At 46.7% G+C, this 21,847-nt stretch overlaps 1 protein-coding gene across 2 annotated transcripts; it reads left to right on the top strand.

Moving 5' to 3' along the window:
* Nucleotides 1-766: 766 nt before the first annotated feature.
* Nucleotides 767-13,119, top strand: LOC120367589 (lysozyme-like protein 1). 2 transcript variants are annotated; one of them, XM_039478882.2, is made up of 5 exons: nt 767-828; nt 3,435-3,598; nt 4,089-4,247; nt 12,172-12,250; nt 13,050-13,119. In XM_039478882.2, exons 2-5 carry the CDS (start codon nt 3,460-3,462, stop codon nt 13,117-13,119), a joined length of 447 nt encoding a protein of 148 aa, XP_039334816.1. In that variant the 5' UTR covers nt 767-828; nt 3,435-3,459. The 2 variants fall into 2 exon arrangements, with proteins under 2 accessions (XP_039334816.1, XP_074259609.1); XM_074403508.1 differs by lacking the exon at nt 767-828 and having other exon boundaries at nt 3,460-3,598.
* Nucleotides 13,120-21,847: the final 8,728 nt, after the last annotated feature.

Raw genomic sequence — 21,847 nt, 5'->3', positions numbered from 1 at the left:
TGGGAATTCATTTCAAAGGTGTCATTAAATCTGAACACAGAAATAAATGGACCTTGAAGCCAGCTCTTTAGCTATTGATTTACAAAGAGTTAAGCCAAATTTTTCAAAAATAATGAAAACATGTTGATTATACATAAAATTTTTTTCTTTTGTGGCCCTCCTTTGAAATGTTTTATTAATTAATCAGATAACTATAGCAAAGAAATGTGCTGTTAATAAATTTTTAATGTTAATTTCACCTCTATCTCATCTATTTTCAGATTTTAGTTTTGTGTATGTTGCTAATTTATGTAGCATATTAGTATAGAGGCACAGAAGTGTGCTTTATAATTTAATATACATCTAAAAGGGATACATGCATAACTTTATTAATTGAGTCTGTGATAAAGTTTGCAGACTGTTGACTTAGAGGAGAGCTCTCACTTGGACGGGAGGCCCTGGCCAAGTTGTGTAGTGAGGAGGTTGTTGAGAGGAAGAGAGAAAAAAAGAGAGGTTTTAAGGCCCAGAAGACAGTTATCACCTGACTGAGAACATAAGTGAGCAGGATGATATGGCTTTTAGTCCCAAGAAGTAGAATTCTAGCATCTCTAGGTGATGAGAAACAAAGGTGTTAAGAATTTTTCTTTCCCTAACATTCTAATGAAAGGTTCTTGAGCTAGGAAAGGATTACTCGTGCCTTGTAGGAATCAGACATGGCTTCAGGGGATGCGGGAAGCTCACCTGAGCTGCCAGTCACAGACTGAGTAAGTAGAGCCATGCTTCTTCCGCAGTCTCACCTGAGAAGTCAGCCTTTGGGGCAGGCACCAGGAATCTGCATTTTTCAGTAAGGCCTAAATTACTCTGATGCCACCTGTCCCAGAGAACCAGCAATGGCAACCCTATCCTGGCTTGAAGGATGTAGAACATGATTTGTGGGGTTACCATGGTGGTGGGTTTTCTTTTGACTTGCTTGAGATCAGTAATATTCTAAGACAGGGGATGGAAACCCACTTTATTTATAAGCTCTGCGTCTTTTTGTTGTTGTTGTTTTGAGACAGGGTCTCTGTTTCTCAGACTGGAGTTCAGTGGCACAATCACAGTTCACTACAGCCTCAACCTCCCAACCTCAAGAGATCCTTCCACCTCAGTCTCCCAAGTAGTTAGGACCACAGGCACACACCACCATGCCTGGCTGATTTTTGTATATTTTGTAGAGACAGGGGTCTACCTTTGTTACCTAGGCTGGTCTCAAACTCCTGGCTTCAAGTGATCTGCCTGTCTGAGCTTCACAAAGTGCTGGGATTATAGGCATCAGCCACCGTGCTGTGCCCAAGCTAAGCTCTGCATCTTAAACCTCATTTGTCTGCCTCTCACAGCTTAACACAATGCTGTATGCCACGGACTGGCATGCTTTCTCTGAAAAGGGCCAGATAATAATATGTCAGGCTTTGTGGTCTATACAGCCTCTAACACAACTACTCAACTCTGCTGCTATAGTTGGAAATCAGCCACCAATATATCACCAAATGGGTGTAGCTATGTTTTGACAAAACTTTACATACAAAAGCAGGCCTGGTTTGCCCCCCACTTGCTATTCACCTTTGTAATGTACATACCCCTCATGAAGTGCAGTTTCTTACCTTATTGCTTAGTCACCTTAGAGCCCTGCTTGTTACTCAGTGTGGTGGCCTTGCTGATGAATACTAGCCCTGTCTTGGGTCTAGGCTTTTAATGCAGGAATCCAGCCCCAGGGAGAGAAACCAGTGACTGGAGAAGTTTCTAGGCATGTACAGAAAATGACACGGGATGAACACATGGATGAACATCCAGTTTAGGATCCCAAGCAGGTGTCAGACATTTCACTTCACCTTACTCCAGCAAGGCTGTCGTTTTTGGGGAAGACATTATTCCAAGAGAGGAAGAGACTGTGGGAAATGAGTAGGCAGCAGGAGACGGTGCTCTTGATCCTATTCCCATTTCGCATGGTTCCGGGGGGCCCTCTTGATGCCCCTCTGCTCCCCTAGGCACTGTCCTCCTTTCCTGAGGCATCGTCATCCATCCCTCTTGCTCCCCAGTCAGGTGCCAGGCTTTTAGGAGGCCCCCAAGCACTGGTGGTGAAGCCCAGCAAAACAGTGCATTTGCAATCTCAGGTAAAACATTGGTATTTTGGGCTGGGCGTGGTGGCTCACGCCTGTAATCCCAGCACTTTGGGAGGCTGAGGCGGGTGGATCACGAGGTCAAGAAATCGAGACCATCCTGGTCAACAATGGTGAAACCCCGTCTCTACTAAAAATACAAAAAATTAGCTGGGCATAGTGGCGCGTGCCTGTAATCCCAGCTACTCAGGAGGCTGAGGCAGGAGAATTGCCTGAACCCAGGAGGCGGAGGTTGCGGTGAGCCAAGATCATGCCATTGCACTCCAGCCTGGGTAACAAGAGCTAAACTCTGTCTCAAAAAAAAAAAAAAAAAACAATACAAACAAAGAAACAAAAATTGGTATTTTGGAAGCAACATGCCCACATTTGGAAATGAATCAAGAAAAGAAAATGAAAGATTAGGTGTTTCATCTTCACCCTTCAAAAAACCCCCAAACAATAATCCTTCAATTTGTACATACAGCCCCATGGGTCTTTCATCTCTGGATGAAATGGGCTGTCTATTTCTACACATCCAGCTGATCCTTGAACAAATGCAGGGTTCAGGGGCGGGCGCCAAACCCTGCCCAGTTGAAAATCTGCATGTAACTTTCGGCTCCCCAGAAACTTAATGACTCATAGCCTACTGCTGACTGGAAGCCTTACCAATAACATGAACAGCCAAAAAGCACCTATTTTATGTTCTATGTCTTCTGTATTGTACTCTTACAATAAAGTAAGCTAGAGGAAAGAGAGTGTTATTTAAAAAGCACGAGGAAGAGCAGACATGTTCACTCTTAGCTAAGTGGAAGTGGGTGATCATAAAGTCTTCATCCCGGCTGTCTTGGCACTGAGCAGGCTGAAGCGTGGCAGGAAGGGGAGGGGTTGGTCTTGCTGTCTCAGGGGTGGCAGAGGCAGAAGAAAATTCCCAAAAAATGGACCCACACAGTTCAAAGCCATGTTTTCAAGGGTCCGCGGTATAGGGAATGTTTCACCCTTGTATTCTACTTTCTATTCATAGAATTGAAATAGAAATCCTAAAAATTTCGCCTGGATGTGTATTAAGGAGGGTTAATTTTTTCACTTGCTGAATCCTGAGAACACAGCGCTGACCTGGAAGTCACTGCAGGGAAAAGCATTAGGGAAAGGGCCTGCAGTCGCGTTCCTTCCCTGGACTGTGGAGTGGCCAGTTTTCCCTGATGGTGGCTCTGAATGACCAAAGTGACAGGCAGCATCTAGGCAGGGCTGTGCACAGTCTCCGCCGCTGGATTTCAAAGTTCCGGATCAAGATCGTCTGAGCCGGTCTCCTGCCCTTGGCAGGTTCTGTCTCCAGCAGGCTTTGAGGATGAGGGCTGCGGGCCTTTTGACCCTGATTGGCTGCTTGGTCACAGGCGCCGAGTCCAAAATCTACACTCGCTGCAAACTGGCGAAAATATTCTCGAGGGCTGGCCTGGACAATTACTGGGGCTTCAGCCTTGGAAACTGTGAGATTCTTTCTTTCCTGATCTCTTTCTGTCCTTGAGCTCTGCCCTGAGATGCTGAAGGTCCCGGCCACACTCCCTGCTGCGTCTTCCCAGCGGTCCATGCCCTGCCCCCACCGCACCCAGGGGTGGCTGCCGGCCTAACTGTGGCTCTCTGGGTCTCCTCTCCCTCCTCCCCCGCGCCTCATTTCCTTATTCCTGGAGTCCTGTCCTCAGGACACCAACAGGGAAGGGGAAAATAATGCCACCTCTGCTGGCACCGTGGGGAGGGGACCCGACTGTTGTCTAGGCTCAGCCCCTGACTGGGTGTCCAGCTCCAGGTGCACCCTCCCAGCCCCCATGTGCCCCTCAGGGTGCCCGCCTGCCCTGCCCCGCCCCGAGGTGTGTTGGGAGGAAGCAGTCAGGGAACCGGGATCAGGAAAGGCGCCCTCAGACCAGGCTTAGAGCCGGCGATGCACTTCCTTTGCTGGCGTTTCCGGCTTTGCCCCTCCAGGGATCTGCATGGCGTATTACGAGAGCGGCTACAACACCACCGCCCAGACGGTCCTGGATGACGGCAGCATCGACTACGGCATCTTCCAGATCAACAGCTTCACCTGGTGCAGACAGGGAAAGCCGCGGGAGCAGAACCACTGCCACGTCGCCTGCTCAGGTGAGGCTCTGACTTTCCAATGAGACGGGGGACAAAGCCGACAATGGGATCGCCACCCGCGTTTTGCTTTAACTAAAATTTGGAGTTCAGACTTGCAAATTGTCCTGCTCCAGATTGGTAAATTATGCAATGGTTTCCAACGTGGCACTCAGGATCCTGCGGCTGACTTGTCCAGATGACTTATTCCATGTAGGAGAGTTTTTATGAAGATCTCCACTAAAGCAGGGAGATGGAGGAACTCTCTACTGCCTTTGAATGTATAGAGATATTTGATGTCTTCAGTTTAAAAAAAAAAAAAAGAAGAAGAAGAAGGTGCGGCCTGGGCAAGGTGGCTCACGCCTGTAATTCCAGCACTTTGGGAGGCCGAGACAGGTGGACCACAAGATCAGGAGTTCAAGACTAGCCTGGCCAAGACGCTGAGACCCCGTCTCCACTAAAAATACAAAATTAGCCGGGCGTGGTGGCAGATGCCTGTAATCTCAGCTACCTGGGAGGCTGAGGCAGGGAATTGCTTGAACCTGGGAGGTGGAGGTTGCAGAGCCAAGAGCCAAGATCATGCCATTGCTCTCCAGCCTGGGCGACAGAGGGAGACTCCATCTTAAAAAAAAAAAAAAACAAGAAGAAGAAGAAAAAAAGAGGGAAAGAAAAAGAAAAAGGAAGCTGCCTGCCAGCTGCTTTCCATAAGCAATTTGCTCAAAGGATGCAGTTTGTACTTCTTTGAGCAGAACGAGATAAATACGCTTTACATTTCTCTCTTTTCTTTTCTTTCAAGACAAGGTCTTACTCTGTTGCCCAAGTTGGAGTACAGTGGTTTGTTCATAGCTTACTGCAGTCTTGACCTCTAGGAGTCAAGCATGTAAGGTACAAGAATAAAGTCAGAGAGTCACCTTAGGCCAGGAGTTCAAGATCAGCCTGGGTGAGACCCCATAGTGAAACCTTGCAGCCAGACTCTGTTTCCACAAAAAAATTAAAAATAGGTGGGCATATGCCTAGAGTTCTAGCCACCCAGAGTACATTTTCTGAGAAGCAAGTTGTTAATTTTTTTTTTACCTCCTATATCATAAAGATTCCTGGCAGGAAGACAGAACAAATGCAAACTGGGTAATTGAAAGAGAATGTTAATAGAGACTCTACTTACAAAGATGTGATCAAATCATAGAAAAACCATGGCAATACTGAAATGGGGGATTAGGAACCCCTAGCCCAAAGAGGAATGGAAAGAGAGCTGTGACCAGCACTGAGGCACAGAAGGTCTGCAGGGAGAGGACTGGCTTCTAGGATCTGAGACCTTCCCTCAAGGGACATCCTCAGCATCCTCAGCATACTTCTGTCCCCTCCCTACTCTTTTTTTTTTTTTTTGCTTTGAGACAGAGTCTCACTCTGTCACCCAGGCTGGAGTGCAGTGGCACAATCTCAGCTCACTGCAAACTCCGCCTCCCAGATTCAAACAATTCTCCTACCTCAGCCTACCAAGTGGCTGGGATTACAGGCGTGAGCCACCATGCCACGCTAACTTTTATATTTTTAGTAGAGATGGGATTTCACCATATTGGCCAGGCTGGTCTTGAACTCCTGATCTTGTGATCACCTACCTTGGGGCCTTGCAAAGTGCTGGGATTACAGGTATGAGCCACTGCACCTAGCCCAATGCCTACTCTTATTTAAACTCTCCAGAAGTCAGAGGACATAAGAGTCCATTGACTTCAACGTGTGCGTCAGCCTCTGAGTGCACAGAGCATGGTGGAGGAGGGTAGAGAGTGGATCCGTCAGGGCAAAGATGAGATATTCAGCTCAGCTCCCATGCACCCTCTCTCACAAAACTGTAGAAAAAGGGGCTCCACCAAAATGATAAACTAAGACAATAAAGAGGAAGACAAAGTTCAGGAAACAAGGGACTCAATAAGGGAGAAAGGCAAGAAGAATGCCCAGCCTGACAGTGAAGGATGATCCAGGATGAGTTTTTATTATAGATTCCTAGTTACACCTCATTATGGTCAGAGACTATGGTCTATATCAGCAGCCCCCAACCTTTTTGGCACCAGGGACCAGTCTGTAGGAGACAAAACTTCCATGGAGCAGGGGGAGGAGGATTGTTTCAGGATGATTCAAACACATTACATCTATTGTCCACTTTATTTCTATTATTATGACAGTGTAATATGTAAGAAATAATCATACAACTCACCATAATGTAGAGTCAGTGGGAGCCCTGAGCTTGTTTTCCTGCAACTAGACAGTCCCATCTGGGGGTGATGGGAGACAGTGACAGATCATCCGGCATTAGCGTCTCATAAGGAGCATGCAACCCAGATGCCTCACAGGTGCAGTCACAGTAGGGTTTGCACTCTTATGAGACTCTAATGTGGCCACTGATCTGACAGGAGATGGAGCTCAGGCAGTAATGTGAGTGATGGGGAGTGGCTGTAAATACAGAGGTTCATGGTAAGAGGAAAAAGGACACTCATACCTGTTTGTTGTTGTTGTTGTTGTTTGTTTTTGAGATGGAGTCTTGCTCTGTCACCAGGCTGGAGTGCAGTGGAGTGATCTCGGCTCACTGCAACCTTTGCCTCCCAGGTACAAGTGATTCTCCTGCCTCAGCCTCCTGAGTAGCTGGCATTACAGGCGCACGCCACCACACCCAGCTAATTTTTGTATTTTTAGTAGAGATGGGATTTCACCATGTTGGCCAGGATGGTCTTGATCTCTTGATCTCTTGATTCACCTGCCTTGGCCTCCCAAAGTGCTGAGATTACAGGCGTGAGCCACCACGTCTGGTCTCATATCTGTTTTCTTATTGCGAAGAGGATAGGACTTTCGGAGATAGCTTTAAAATGGAAAACAAGATGTTGGCTTTATGTACTAACCACTCCTTTGTGGCAGGTCTCCCTTACGAGGCTTTTATGAGAACGATGTTATTCTGTCCCACATAGTACAGAAGCGGGGACATTTTGTCATGGGAACCTGAAAAAAAAGAGCATGAGGGTGTGTATACAAGGCATGTGATGTTATATGCATGTACAGTATAGATATACTTCATGCCTTTACTTTCTTTCATTTTTTTTTTAATAGAGATGGGAGTTTTGTCATATTGCTCAGGCTGGTCTTGAACTTCTGGGCTCAAGTGATCATCTCACCTCAGCATCCCAAAGTGCTGGGATTACAGGCATGAGCCACTGTGCCCAGCCCGTGCCCATTTTCTGAAGCTAGACAATCTCCTCACTCTCATTCCAAATTGTATTCCTAAAATTCCTGCCCACTTTTCCCAAACTTTTTGAATAGAAAGTTGATGCCATATTCATATATACAAAGCACACATAAGCACACACATTCATATACGTGCACCAATACATACACACAGTGTACAAAATGCCTGATGTGATGACAATATCGTCCCCCAGCAGCGCAGATTTCATTAAAATAAGAGACATCTAAGGAAAAAATGATTACTGACTCTCTAGTCTAGTTCACTTATATTACTCTTATGTCTCATCACCCTGATACCGGAATTGGCCTTCGTCACTTCAGAGCAGGGAAGAAATGGACATCGTGGGCGTGGTGGCTGCTAGATTTCACTTGGGAGGTGGGAGGATGCCGGGCAGACAGATAGTTTGAGGTAGAGCTCACATCACTGAAAACAAGGACTGAAGCTCTTTTTGTGTGGATTGTTGCTGTTTTCTGTTGGATGTGGGAGAATAAACGCTTCTTTGCTGTTCAACATAAGCCTTTCCTTATTCATGTTCAACTGGACAGAACTATCTATCTAAAGTCAAATGAGCAAAACAATTATTGGCAAGAATCCTCATTTGAAAAGTGTCATCTTAGGCCAGGCTGAGTGGCTCTGACCTATAATCCTAGCACTTTGGGAAACCGAGGTGGGTGGATTGCCTGACCTCAGGAGCTGGAGTCTTGCCTGGGCAATACGGTGAAACCCCGTCTCTACTAAAATACAAAAAAAAAAAAAAAAAAAAAAAAAAATAGCCAGGTTTGGCAGTGTGCCTGTAGTCCCAGCTACTTGGGAGGCTGAATAAGGAGAATTGCTTGAACCCAGGAGGTGGACGTTGCAGTGAGCGGAGATTGCGCCACTGCACTCCAGCCTGGGCAACAGAGCGAGACTCCATCTCCAAAAAAAGAAAGAAAGAAAAGTACCATCTTAACTCATGTCTGACCCTCTGTGGCTATTTCTTGCAACAACAGCTCAGAGCTGGGTGGGGTTCTTGTTATCCCAGCGCCCACCTTCCCTCCCTAACATATTTTCTTTCTTCTTTCTTTTTCCTTCCTTCCTTCCTTCCTTCTTCCCTCCCTTCCTTTCTTTCTTTGACGGAGTCTTGCTCTGTCATCCAGGCTGGAGTGCAGTGGCACGATTTCAGCTCACTGCAACCTCCGCCTCCCAGGTTCAAGCAATTCTCCTGCCTCAGCCTCCTGAGTATCTGAGATTACAGGCATGCGCCACCACAGTCAGCTACATTTTATACTTTTAGTAGAGACAGGGTTTTGCCATGTTGGTCAGGCTGGTCTCAAACTTCTGACCTCAAGTGATCTGCCCACCTCAACTTCCCAAAGTGCTGGGATTACAGACGTGAGCCACCGCAACTTGGCCAACATACCTCCCTAAGCAAATGCAGTCGTGTCCAATGAATACTTTCACAACATCCCAATTGTGCAACAAAATGCTCTAACAAAATAGGAGGGGACAAACGACTTCCTGGTCCTGCCTGGCCCCACCCTCCCAGGAACCCTTACAGGGCATCGCCATCCAAGCAAACTGCCCTGCCCCCAAGACAAATGTGCTCTTTCTGTGTACGCCTGGGAGGACCTCCAGTCCCGGAATAATAGAATGTGATCTGCTTCCTCCTCACTATGCATTATATAATCTGTGTCCCTCCAACCTCTAGAGACGCCCCGAACCCACGTCTCCCAGAAAATATGCTAGACCATTGCTGGGTCTGCCCAGCCCGCTTTCCCCCGCCACATTCCTTTCATAGGTGTGGATTGCGAAAAATATCTGGCATCTCAAACCCATCTCAGCATCAGCTCCTGTAGGACTCAACTTGCAATGGAAGTAATGTTGAACTTGTTTTATTTATTTGCCTTTTTCTGTCATGTGTGTGTTGAGGACCTTGAGCCTGTTTCTAAGCAAGCAGGAAAGAACGTGGGTATCAACTAATACATTTCAATTCAAAGATTTGTTATATCTGAAGCAATTGAAAAAATAATAGATGGCCTGGAGTGGTTGCTCATGGCTGAAATCCCAGCACTTTGGGAGGCCAAGGTTGGAGGATTGCTTGAGCCCAGAAGTTCAAGACCAGCCTTGGGATCATGGTGAAAGCCTGTTTCTACAAAAATGAAAATAAAAAATGGTCAGGCATGGTGGTGCACACCTGTATTCCCAGCTACTTGGGAGGCTGACGTGGAAGGGTTGCTTGAGACCAGGAAGTTGAGGCTGCAGTGAGCTATGATCATGCCACTGCACTCCAGCCTGGGTGACAGAGTGAGACTCTGTCTCAAACAAAAAACAGAAGAGCAAAAGTAATAAAGACAAAGACTGATGTATTTGATTTAAAACTTAAAACTTTCTTCATATGGAAAACACCCTGGATAAAAATTTTTACGACGCAAACTGAGAAATGACAATAGACAAAAATTTAATATTTACCTGTAAAGAAACCTTACCTGACAAGCTAACCCGAATACAGAAAACATTGTGCTATCCTGTCTTAGCTGCCTTTTTATGTATGTATGTGTGTATGTATGTATGTATGTATGTATTTACTTATTTATTATACTTTAAGTTCTGGGGTACATGTGCAGAATGTGCAGGTTTGTTGCATGGGTATACAAGTGCCATCGTGGTTTGCTGCATCCATCACCCCGTGATCTACATTAGGCATTTCTCCTAACGCTATACCTCCCCAATCCCCCCACCCCCTGCTATCCCTTCCCTAGGCCCCCAACAGGCCCCAGTGTGTGATGCTCCCCTCCCTGTGTCCACATTTTCTCATTGTTCAACACCCACTTATGAAAGAGAACATGAGGTATTTGATTTTCTGCTCTTATGTCAGTTTGCTGAGAATGATGGTTTCCGGCTTCATCCATGTCTCTATAAAGGACATGAATGCATCCTTTTTTATGGCTACATAGTATTCCATGGTGTATATGTGCCATTTTTTCTTTATCCAGTCTATCTTTGATAGGCATTTGGGTTGGTTCCCAGTCTTTGCTATTGTGAACAGTGCCACAATAAGCATACATGTGCATGTTTTTTTAAATAATAGAATGATTTATAATCCTTTGGGTATATACCCAGTAATGAGATTGCTGGGTCAAATGGTATTTCTATTTCTAGATCCTTGAGGAATTGCCAAACTGTCTTCCACAATGGTTGAATTGATTTATACTCCTACCAACAGTGTAAAAGCATTCCTATTTCTCCACGTCCTCTCCAGCATCTGTTGTCTCCAGATTTTTTAATGATCGCCTTTCTGACAGGATTAAGATGATATCTCAATGTGGTTTTGATTTGCATTTCTCTAATGACCAGTGATGATGAGTACTTTTTCATGTTTGTTGGCTGTGTGAATGTCTTCTTTTGAAAAGTGCCCGTTCATATCCTTCACCCACTTTTTGATGGGGTTGTTTGTTTTTTTCTTGTAAATCTGTTTAAGTTCTTTGTAGATTCTGGATATTAGCCCTGTGTCAGATGGGTAGATGGCAAAAATTGTTTACCATTCTGTTGGTTGCCAGTTCACTCTAATGATAGTTTCTTTTGCTGTGCAGAAGCTCTGAAATTTAATTAGATCCCATTTGTCTATTTTGGCTTTTGTTGCCATTGCTTTTGGTGTTTAAGTCATGAAGTCCTCACCCATGCCTATGTCCTGAATGGTATTGCCTGGGTTTGCGTCTAAGTTTTTTATGGTGTTAGGTCTTATGTTTAAATCTTTAATCCATCTGGAGTTAGTTTTTGTATAAGGTGTAAGGAAGGGATCCAGTTTCAGCTTTCTGCATATGGCTAGCCAGTTTTCCCAACACCATTTAATAAACAGAAAATCCTTTCCCCATTGCTTGTTTTTGTCAGGTTTGTCAAAGATCAGATGATTGTAGATGTGTGGCATTATTTCTGAGGCCTCTGTTCTGTTCCATTGGTCTGTATTTTTATTTTGGTAACAATTCCATGCTGTTTTGATTACTGCAGCCTTGTAGTATACTTTGAAGTCAGGTAGTGTGATGTCTCCAGCTTTGGGGTATTTTTATTTTTTATTTTTTATTTTTTATTTTTTTGCTTAGGATTGTCTTGACTACAGGAGCTCTTTTTTGGTGACATTTTTTTTTCTTCAGACAGAGTCCCACTCTGTTGCCCAGGCTGGAGTTCAGTGGTATGAACACAGCTCATTTCAGCTTCGATCTCCTGGGCTCAAGTGATTCTCCTACCTCAGACTACCAAGAAGTTGGGGCCATAGGCGTGTGCCATCACGCCAGGCTAATTTTTTATGTTTTGCATATGTGGGGTCTTGCTATATTGCCCAGGCTGGACTCAAGCTCCTGGCCTCAAGTGATCCTCCTACCTCAGCCTCCCAAAGTGCTGGGATTACAAGTCTGAGCCACCATGCCTGGCCTGCGTCTATTTCTTTGGGATGTAAAAAAGCATTTTCACATGACATCTTCTTAAACACATTTCCAAAAACCCTTCAGGATTGGGCTTTTCCTCTGAAACATCAGGTAGTGCAAGATGAAGATGGTCTTAAAACAAAAACAAAGTTCTTTTAATTATAAAGAAGCTTAACAAAAATGAGATTGTGGCTTTGCAGGAAAAATCATAGTTCTTCCAAACCTCCCATTCCAGCAAGAGTGAGAAAGTGAAGTAAACGAGTTAGGGTCCCTCTCCAACGACAAAATCTCACCTAACCCTGAGGTCTTCTCTCTTTTACAGCCTTGATCACTGATGACCTCACAGATGCGATTATCTGTGCCAGGAAAATTGTTAAAGAGACAGAAGGAATGAACTATTGGTAAGAGTCTTTCCTTGGGAGACTTTGGCTGCATGGGCAAAACCTAGTGTGTGCCTTCATCACAGCTACGGTGGAATTGACAACTCACCTCCGCAGAGTGGTCCAACCAATGGGAGGAGAGCTTGTCTATATTCTCCTCCATCGGAGGCGGGCGGGCAGTGAGCACAGCAGTAGATAGAAGGGGAGAGGAGAGATGGGATTGAGTTAAGACAGTTTGCGATTGTTTTTCATATAAACCGATTCCAAACAACGGGGAAAGGCATTTTCTAAAGTGACTTGGAAAGAGCCAATTGAGTCAATCAACAGAGAAGAAAAAACAAAAAAGCTTGAGTTTGCTCTAGACTTGGATCAGATTTGGAAGGTTACAGCAATATTTTGCAGAGAAAGAGGACGAGCAGCAGTGAGAGGACAGTGAGCAGGTCGGTGACATGGCGACTCAGCGGAAGCCTCCCAGGACTGAGCCTGGGACCTTGTGTTCCCTGCTGCTGTGTTCTAGTGAACATTGCTAGCCGGGCCACCCGCTCAGAGAACCCACATTTTCAGAGATGTGGGTGTGTAATGAAATGACCCATCCTTACCAAAGTTGATTGCTTGTTGCTGAAGCTAACAATGGCTAGGAGAAAAGCAGGCAGAAAAGTCTGAACTAGGCGAAAGGACAGCGTCCTTGGATCTCAGAAGCAGAGGAAACCCGACCCAGAGTTCTGCTGGTGATTCTGGTTGATTTCTGTAGGATTTGAACCTAAGATGATTTAGATTGTCATGCTTCTTTCTGCTGCTCCTGCTTCCCTCTTGTCCTTAGGCAAGGCTGGAAGAAACACTGCGAGGGCAGAGACCTGTCCGAGTGGAAAAAAGGCTGTGACGTTTCCTAAGCTGGGACTGGACCCAGGATGCTTTGCAGCGACGCCCCAGGGTTTGCAGTGAACGTCCAAATGCCTGCGTCATCTCATCCCATGTCCTCCCAATATTTCTTCTCAAACTTGGAGAGGGAAAACTAAGCTATATTTTTAAGAAAATAAATATTTCCATTTAAGTGGCTTCACCTTGACTCAGTTCCTTTTTCTTTTCTTTTCTTTTTTTAATTTAATTTTAATTTTTAATTTTTTTTTTTTTTTGAGACAGAGCCTTGCTCTGTCCCTCAGGTTGGAGTGCAGTGGTATGATCTCAGCCCACTGCAATCTCCACCTCCCAAGTTCAAGTGATTCTCCTGCCTTAGCTTTCCGAGTAGCTGGGGTTACAGGCATGAGCTACCACATCCTGCTAATTTTTGTATTTTTTAGTAGAGATGGGGTTTTGCCATGTTGACCAGCCTGGTCTTGAACTCCTGAGCTCAAGGTGATCTGCCCACCTTGGCCTCCCAAAGTGCTGGTATTTCAAGTGTGAGCCACCGCACCTGACCCTGACTCCGTTTCAGTGATGTCATAACGGCATCATATTAAGACTTGAAAAATTGCCTCCAAAATGCTTTAGCCCTGGGAGAAACCAACTTCCCTTCTTCATTTCAGGGAGTCCTGGTTCTGTGCCATTCAAAATAAGATTCATTCGAAAATAAGACTCCCTCATCTTCAGGGCCATCCTTGGAACTGGACGCATGCAGAAGGGTGACAGTGAGAGCTAGGAGCACATGAGGGGCCCCTTAAGAGTCCCCAGAAGGAGCTTCTGTGCATACCCACAAGCTAGGCACCATGCATCTACCCACATGCATGCAAGAGATGCGGTGAGACAGGGCAACTGAGATTCACGGTTTAATGACTGAAATTCTCATAAAGGTTTTTAGTTGTATTTTCTGTGTTTTGTATTCTGCATTTTCCAAGTTTTCCGTGACATATTTTGCTATTAAAGAAAACCATTTGGCTGGGTGTGGTGACTCTCGCCTGTAATCCTAGCACATTGGGAGGCTGAGGTGGGCAGATCATGAGGTCAGGAGATCGAGACCATCCTGGCCATGGTGAAACCCCATCTCTATTAAAATACAAAAAATTACCCGGGCATGGTGGTACATGCCTGTAGTCCCAGCTACTTAGAAGGCTGAGGTAGGGGAATCGCTTGAATCTGGGAGACAGAGGTTGCAGCGAGCCGAGATCGTGCCACTGCTCTCCCAGCCTGGTGCCAGAGCAAGACTCCAACTCAAAAAAAAAAAAAAAAAAAAAAAAAAAAATTCCCTTTGTTTCTAGGAAAAAAAAAAAAAAAAAAAAGACTCCCAGCGAGGCACAGTGGCTCAAGCTTTTAATCCCAACAATTTGGGAGGCCAAGGTGGGAGGATTGCTTGAGTCTAGGAGTTCACGACAAACCTGGGCAACATAGCAAGACCCTGTCTCTATAGTGAAAAAATTGTTTTAAAGTCCCACATGCATCAGGTCCTAATGCATTTGCCCTAATGCTCTCCCTTCCCTTCCTCTGCCCCTAAATGGGCCCCAGTGTGTGATGTTCGGCTCCTGGTGTCCATGTGTTCTCATTGTTCAACTCCCACTTAGGAGTGAGAACATGTGGTGTTTGGTTTTCTGTTCCTTTGTTAGCTTGCTGAGGATGATGGTTTCCAGCTTCATCCATGTCCCTGCAAAGGACATGAACTCATTCATTTCCTTGATGCAAAGATGTCTTGATTGCTCTGCATCTAAAGAATGGCTAAAGTCCCAGCGGCACTTAATAAACGTCTTTGGATTGAGTGACAGAGACAGAGAGCAAACTTCATTTCCCTCCTGCGATCTAACAAGTAGCCCCGCCGGTTCCTCCAGGCCCATCCTGGGCTTTGCAGCACACAGAGGTCAGTCCATGAGGGAGGCCAGACCTCCAAAAGAAGAGGCTCCAAAAAGACAAAACCTGGTGACCCCGTTCCTCCAACTCAGACGTCATTAACACCTTCATTCTTGGGACAATGATCGAGTTTCTTCATGCGTATTGATAATTACCTACTGTAAAGATTACTCAGACCCCTGCTCTCTTTTCTGTTCTCTCCCCCTCTCTCAACCTCTCTCTACCTTTTGGTGCAGAAAGAGAATGAGCAAAAATCAAACCAGTCACGTGGGCTCCGCGTGAGCCCTTCCGGCTGGGAGGTGTGCCGCCCGCAGGGTCGGGAGGTTTGGCTGGAAGGACAGGTGGGTTGTTGCTGTGTTTCTGTCTCTTCGGTTCCCCTTGCCCCTCATTACTGATGAACTGGGCGACTGGCTGAGAAGAGGGGGGCTTCCTGCTTCCGTGCTGTCTGGGGGCTGCCTTCTGCCTGCGTTTCTGGGCCCGTGCTCTGCCAACAAAGGGCGGCTGCATTCGATTTGTTCAAACACTTACTGATTTTAATTAACCGATTTCTGTTCCAAGAACCAACATCAAATACTCCTGTGATCTTTCACGGTGAAGCAGAAACCCCTGGGTGAGGGGACAGGAAATCGCTCCGCCCCCAGCCCCTGCTAGTTACGCTGAGCTGGGGCCAGAAACACCCCATAAACCCTCGGGCAGCCATTTATTAGAAAGAATGTCATTGAAATGGAAGTTGCCAGGGCACAGTGGCCTCCAGCTGCGAGCCCAGACTCCTGGGAGGAGGGAGGGGAAGGGAGCTCCAGCTCCCGCTGCTAAACGTTACCTTCACTCGCGCTGCGCAGATAAAGCACCACAAAGTTAGCGACTCCTTTATTTAAAAGGTGATTCAGGTGAGGTTTCTTTTTAACTCCATTGAATAAACGCTGCCAAAATGTTGGGGTCAGGAGAGTAAAATCAGAAGCTGAAACAAAACGACTTAATTGCTTTGCCATATGCAGGCATATTTAGAAATGAGAGGTGCAGCAGGAAAGATTGCATCACTCAGATTTTAAATCCTTGGTTACTGCAAGCAAACACAGCCCCAAACCTCCATCCACATTCTGTCCAAGTTGGAATAAAGGTAAGATTGGCTTTATTACAAGTGGTAGAGGTATGGGCTTATTGGGGTGGGCAGCTTTTGAATTCTTTTTGCCTAATGTCGTTTTAAAGAGATGGATAGCTGAGCATTCCAAACCCAAGGATAGGGATTCAGATTAAACCAAGTGCGTGGTTTGGTTTTTAAACCACGCTGGAGGGTCCTGTTACCTAATGACCCAGCCTCTGCTCTCTGCAAATAAGCCTCATCTTCCTGATTAAATTAACAGACATAAGCTTTTCCTCCTCTCCATGGCCTGTCACCACGGGCACACGTGGAATGTGGAATTGCTTTTCAACTTCCAGTGGCTTTGGGGGGCCCAGCGCTCTCCGGCCCCTCTGAGGTGCCACACCCGGCCCCGCCTCCTCTTACTTGCGTCACCTCAGGCAGGTTAGTTTCTGTGAACTTCTGATTTGTTATTTCTAAAGTTAAATGAATAGTAATAATAATAATACCTACTGTATTTGTTTCTATGGCTGCCTAGCAAATGACCCAAAACTTAGCCCTTTAAAACAACAAACACGTGCACCCTCACACAGTCTCTGCAGGGCAGGAACCCGGGAGCAGCTTTGCTCCAGCTCAGGACCCCCAGGAGGCAGCGGTCAAGGGGCAGGCTGAGTCCGGAGTCATTTGAAGGAGTCACTGGAGCCGGGGACCTGCTTACACGACAGTGTATTAATGGGACTGCAGACGGGGAGCCCTCGATCCTCACCTCCCGGGCCTCTCCACAGCTCACTCGAATGTCCTCATGGTGTGAAAACTGGCTTCCTTCCCCCAGAGTGAGCGATCCCAGAGAGAGCGAGGGGTGAAGCCACAGTAGCTTTTGTAGCATAGCCTGGGTGGTGACAAACCCTCACGTCTGTGTTCTCACAGCCACACAGACCAAACCTGGGGACTGTGGGAGAGGCCCACGCAATGCTGCCGACCATCTCCCTTGAAGGGTGTTAGGGAGATGAGTGTGTGTCCATGTGAAGTAAGCAAATGATTCCCGGTAGAGGCTCAAGAAAATAAACCAAAGTTATCATTATTTATCCCATCAGTACAAAGTGTCCCAGTTCGAAATGTGAGGCTGAGAAAGAACTGCCAGGTAACATACAGAAGAGCTGAATGAGAACAGCATTCATTCACCCAACAAATACTTCCTCATAGAGTGCTTACCATGCTCCAGGCACCGTTCTGGTTACTTGGGCTATATTAATAAACAAAATCAAGATCCCTGCCTTTATGCAGCTAATGCACCAGAGGTAAGACAGACAATTAAAACAGGCATAATAAATGAGTAGGTTGTATAGCACATTAGAAGGCGGATGTGCTAGAATAAGAAGAAAGGAAGAGCCAGTCAAGGGGCATTAAGAATGCAGGGGCAGGAGGGGCAGATTCAAATATTCAATGTGGTGCTAGCATGAATCTTTTGGGAACAGTTTGGCAGAGCGCCAAGGGGCCATGAGGCAGGCCCCTTCCTCGGAGACACAGACTGCTCTGCAGAGATCCCGTCCTGAGGCTTCACTGCGGCCTGGGACCATCCCACCTGACTCTCCCTCTCTCTCCTGCACTGGGCATCTGACCTGCATCCCAAAGCGATGCCTCTCTCAGCCTCCTCCCCTCCTTCCTGATGTATTCCCATGGGCAGATCCTCTTGGAAGAGCCTTGCTCATTGAATCTTCCCAGGCATCTGTATCTCAGGGGACCAGGTTGGCACACCAGGGAAGCATGCCGGTTTCTGCACTGAAGGAAAGGCGCGGCACCGCAGGGCTCAGAGCAGGGAAGGAGCGCAGTGGGAGCGGCTCTGAAAGGACTGTCCTGATGCAGCTCTGAAGAGAACCCTCGGGAGAGGCAGGAGTCACAGCAGGGGACCAGGTGGAGTGTTCTAGGTTCTGCCACAGCCAGGAAATGATGACACCACTGTGACCGGGGCAGCAGGAATGTGGTGAGAAGTGGTCTGGCTCTGGGCGTATTTTAAAGACAGAGCCAACAGGATTTCTGTATTGTGAGAAAAAGAGGAGCCAAGGATGTTCAGCCTAAGAAACTAGACCAGGAGTCACCAACGCCTGGAATGGGGGAAACTGTGAGCGGAGCAGATCTGGGGGAAATTTGGACATGTCGGTGTGACGTCTCCTAGACATCCAAGCCACCATCTCAAGTAGGGACGTGGACAAACGTGTGCAGTTTGGGAGAAAGTTCAGGGCTAGCGATAGACATGGAGGGGTTATTATGTGTAGATAAACGTATGTTTAAAGTCGGGGGACAGGATGGGGCCTCGGTGGGAAGATGACGAAGTGATGAGGCTGGAAACCAGAAAGCAACGGCAGCAACCTCCACTGATGTAGAGTTTTATTTTGCCAAGGTCGAGGATGCGCCCAGGAAAAAAATAAACACACACGCACACACACACACACGCGCGCGCACACACACACGCGCGCGTGCACGAGCGCGAAATACATGAGGATCTGCAGCCCGTGCTTTTTCCAAAGAGAATTTTGAGGACTTCTGTGTTTAAAAGGGAAAGAATGGGCAGGAGGGAAGGAGGAAAGAAGAAAAAAGGACGTGTTGCTAAGGAGGAGACTTTGATTAGCACACACTGAATCCACATTTCACATGTGAAAAGGGTGGGTCAGTCACACACATCTACATTCTACATGAGATAAAGCGCGCATGTGAAATTACAGCTCTCTGGGAACGAAAGCAAGACAGTGTTTGGTTCGCTGTTTGTGTTTTAGCGTAACTCGGCTTCCAAGCTTTATGTTTCCCTTTGGCATAGTGAGTTTGGGGTCCCCGGATTTTATTTTCCTTTTGCAATGCCAAAGATACTGTGACATTACAAGATTAAGGTGCAGCGGATGACCCAGCAGAGAAGGCAGGGTGACCAGGGAGTAGGAGAAAAACCGAGAGACAGTGGCGTCCAGAGCCGAAGGGAGAAAGCATGAAAGAGCAGGGCCATCAACAACGCCCCAGCGGCCGAGGTCCGACCCAGTGAGGATGGAGGAGTGGCCATTGGATCTGGCAGTGCAGAGGCCATTAGTGACCGTTAAGGAAAATCCTGGATATCGCTTTTCCTTTCAGAGGCCACAGCTTCCACGTGTGGGTCCCCCACACTCATCTCCAGGGACATAGGCTCTGGACCGCCCTGATCCCTGATGACCGCAACTGCTGAAGCAGCTCTGCCTGCTTCACTTTCTCCTTTGAGCCTATTTCTGCTCCTTGAGGGAGGGGACAGATTGCTCGTGTGCTGAGCCACTCCCCACTGACCTGAGCGTGGCAGCAAAGTGCTGCGCTTGCTCGTTTTACCAGGTGGTTTCCAGAGACCATGTTCCTCAACCAAAGGAAAGTGCTCTGGTGACTGGAGTTGCACCTCGAAGAGTAGGTCTTGAGTCTGGGAAGGAGACTCACTGGGCTGTGATGGGAACACGGCCCTGGTCTCAGCTCTTCTAGTGACCAATGGGTGAGCCACAGCTATCTGGGCCGGTGGCATGGGGGTAAAAGAATTTGCCGAGACAGTTGTAGATAAAGAAAGGCGGATTTATTTTTTTTTTAATGTATGAAAATATATTGCAAGAAGGCAATGAGCAGCTAGCCGAAGAGCAGCTGCCAGCCAGGTGACAGGCTGCTGGGGATTTTATAGGACAGTGCCTGTGCCGTGTGCTGGAGAGGGCTGTGTGCGGTACTGATGACGCCCAGGCTGCAGTGAGTTACCTTGCAGGTGTCTGGCGATACTTGGCACAGGAAGATTGTGAGTTGTTTGTACAGGAGAGCTGGTGACCTGGGTCATGAAGAAAGGCAGACTTACAGCTGACCTGCCTCCTCTTTCTGCTCTCCCCTCCTCCCAGCAGCCTGACTCCTTTTCCCTAAGTAGGAGTCCAGACGCAGCTCTGTCCCTGTACTCACCCCACCCTTGTCAGCCTTGTCCACTTCCTCTGTGGAATAAGGGGATCTGCCACCAGATTCTCATGCTGTCTGGATGACACAACCCCCACATGTCACTCTATGCCCAGCAGTGTGGCCTACTTAGCACACTGTGGATTTCTAAATAAATATACGATGATTTCTAAGTAAATTTAATTTTACAATAAGAAATACAAAGGATTGTTCTAACAAAAAGAAAAGGTTGGCGGGGCGGGGGTTGGGGCAGAATATAGGCCTTACCTTATAGTGAAATACTAAACAACGGATCTGAGCCATTCAGGGAAAGAGGGGCAGCTGCTGATCACAGCTCGTCTGTCCCCAGGGTCTCACCTAAGAGTCTTCATTGCCTATTCAGTTAGGGAGGTATAATAGGTATAATGATTTAAGAAAAATATACGGGAGGGCCAGGCACAGAGGGCCACACCTATAATCCCAGCACTTGAAGAGGCAGAGGCAGGAGGATCACTTGAGCCCGGGAGCTCAAGGCCAGCCTGGATAACATAGTGAGACCTCCTTTCTGCAAAAATAAATAAATAAATAAATAAATAAATAAATAAATAAATAAAAACAAAATTAACCAGACATGGTGGAATGTGTCTGCAGTCCCAGCTACTCAGGAGGCTGATGTGGGAGGATTGCCTGAGCCTGGGAGGTCGAGGCTGCAGTGAGCCATGACGGCGCCACTGCACTCCAGCCTGGGCGACAGAGCGAGACCTTGTCGCCATAAAATAATACTAAAAGAAAAAGAAAAAAAGTACATGGGAGAAAACTCAGAACTGAGACACTCCTTTTCATTAACTTTTTTCCTGAGACTTGAGGGAAAGATCAGCTGCTAATTGCGATTCTGGAGCCAGAGAACCCAGTTTTCTACGCTGAGCATCACTTGCTAGACAGTCTGCAAAGCTCCTTCCACCTGTTAAGTGTCTACGATTCCACAGAGTGACACCCACCTCCTTGGAGGGCTAAAGCCACCTGAAATACTAAACTGTGGGCTCCCAACGTGAGGCAGCTTCCCTAAATGCACAAAATGAAAAGAATGGCTTTATTTTATTTTATGAATTAAATAAGGTCTTTGGGTAGAGGCTTCAGACAGATGGGTTACCTAAAGCAGTAAGCTAGGATCTTCTAAAGAAGCCAAAGGAGAGTGTGGAAGGGCCAGTTAGACCTTGCAACCTCAGAATGAAAGTATTTATGAAGAGTCAGGCAGGCAAAGCATTTTTTTGTTGTTGAGACGAAGTCTCACTCTGGTGCCAGGCTGGAAAGCAGTGGCTCCATCTCCACTCACTGCAACTTCCACCTCCCTGGTTGAAGCGATTCTCCTGCCTCAGCCTCCCAAGTAGCTGGGATTACAGGAGCCCACCACTACGCCCAGCTAATTTTTGTTTTTTTTTTAGTAGAGACTATATTTTTGTATTTTTAGTTTCACCATGTTGGCTAGGATGGTCTCGATCTCTTGATCTCGTGATCCGCCCGCCTCGGTCTCCCAGCATGCTGGGATTATAGGCGTGAGCCACCGCGTGGGCCTGAAAACCACCCTTTAGGCAGCAGAGCTGGAAAGATGAATTGAAGGTTCTGGGTCTCCACCAGCCTTGCCTACCTCCCCGCCTGGGAAGCCTAGTGTCTGTAACTATGCCTGTCAGCCTCTAGATGGTAGTAAGGGCAAACAAAACTCATTTAATGGGGCAGCCCTGCAGAAATTCATAGAAGTTGGAATAAAGCTGCAAGGCAAACATGATTTTCTAAAAACACAGCGTAATAAGGGTAAATGGATAAAATGTGAAGAAAATAACCAATGGCTTCCTGTGTATAATACG

This window comes from Saimiri boliviensis, chromosome 8, assembly GCF_048565385.1.
Source record: "Saimiri boliviensis isolate mSaiBol1 chromosome 8, mSaiBol1.pri, whole genome shotgun sequence".
Lineage (NCBI taxonomy): Eukaryota > Metazoa > Chordata > Mammalia > Primates > Cebidae > Saimiri > Saimiri boliviensis.
This window is presented reverse-complemented; position numbering and strand designations above follow the sequence as displayed.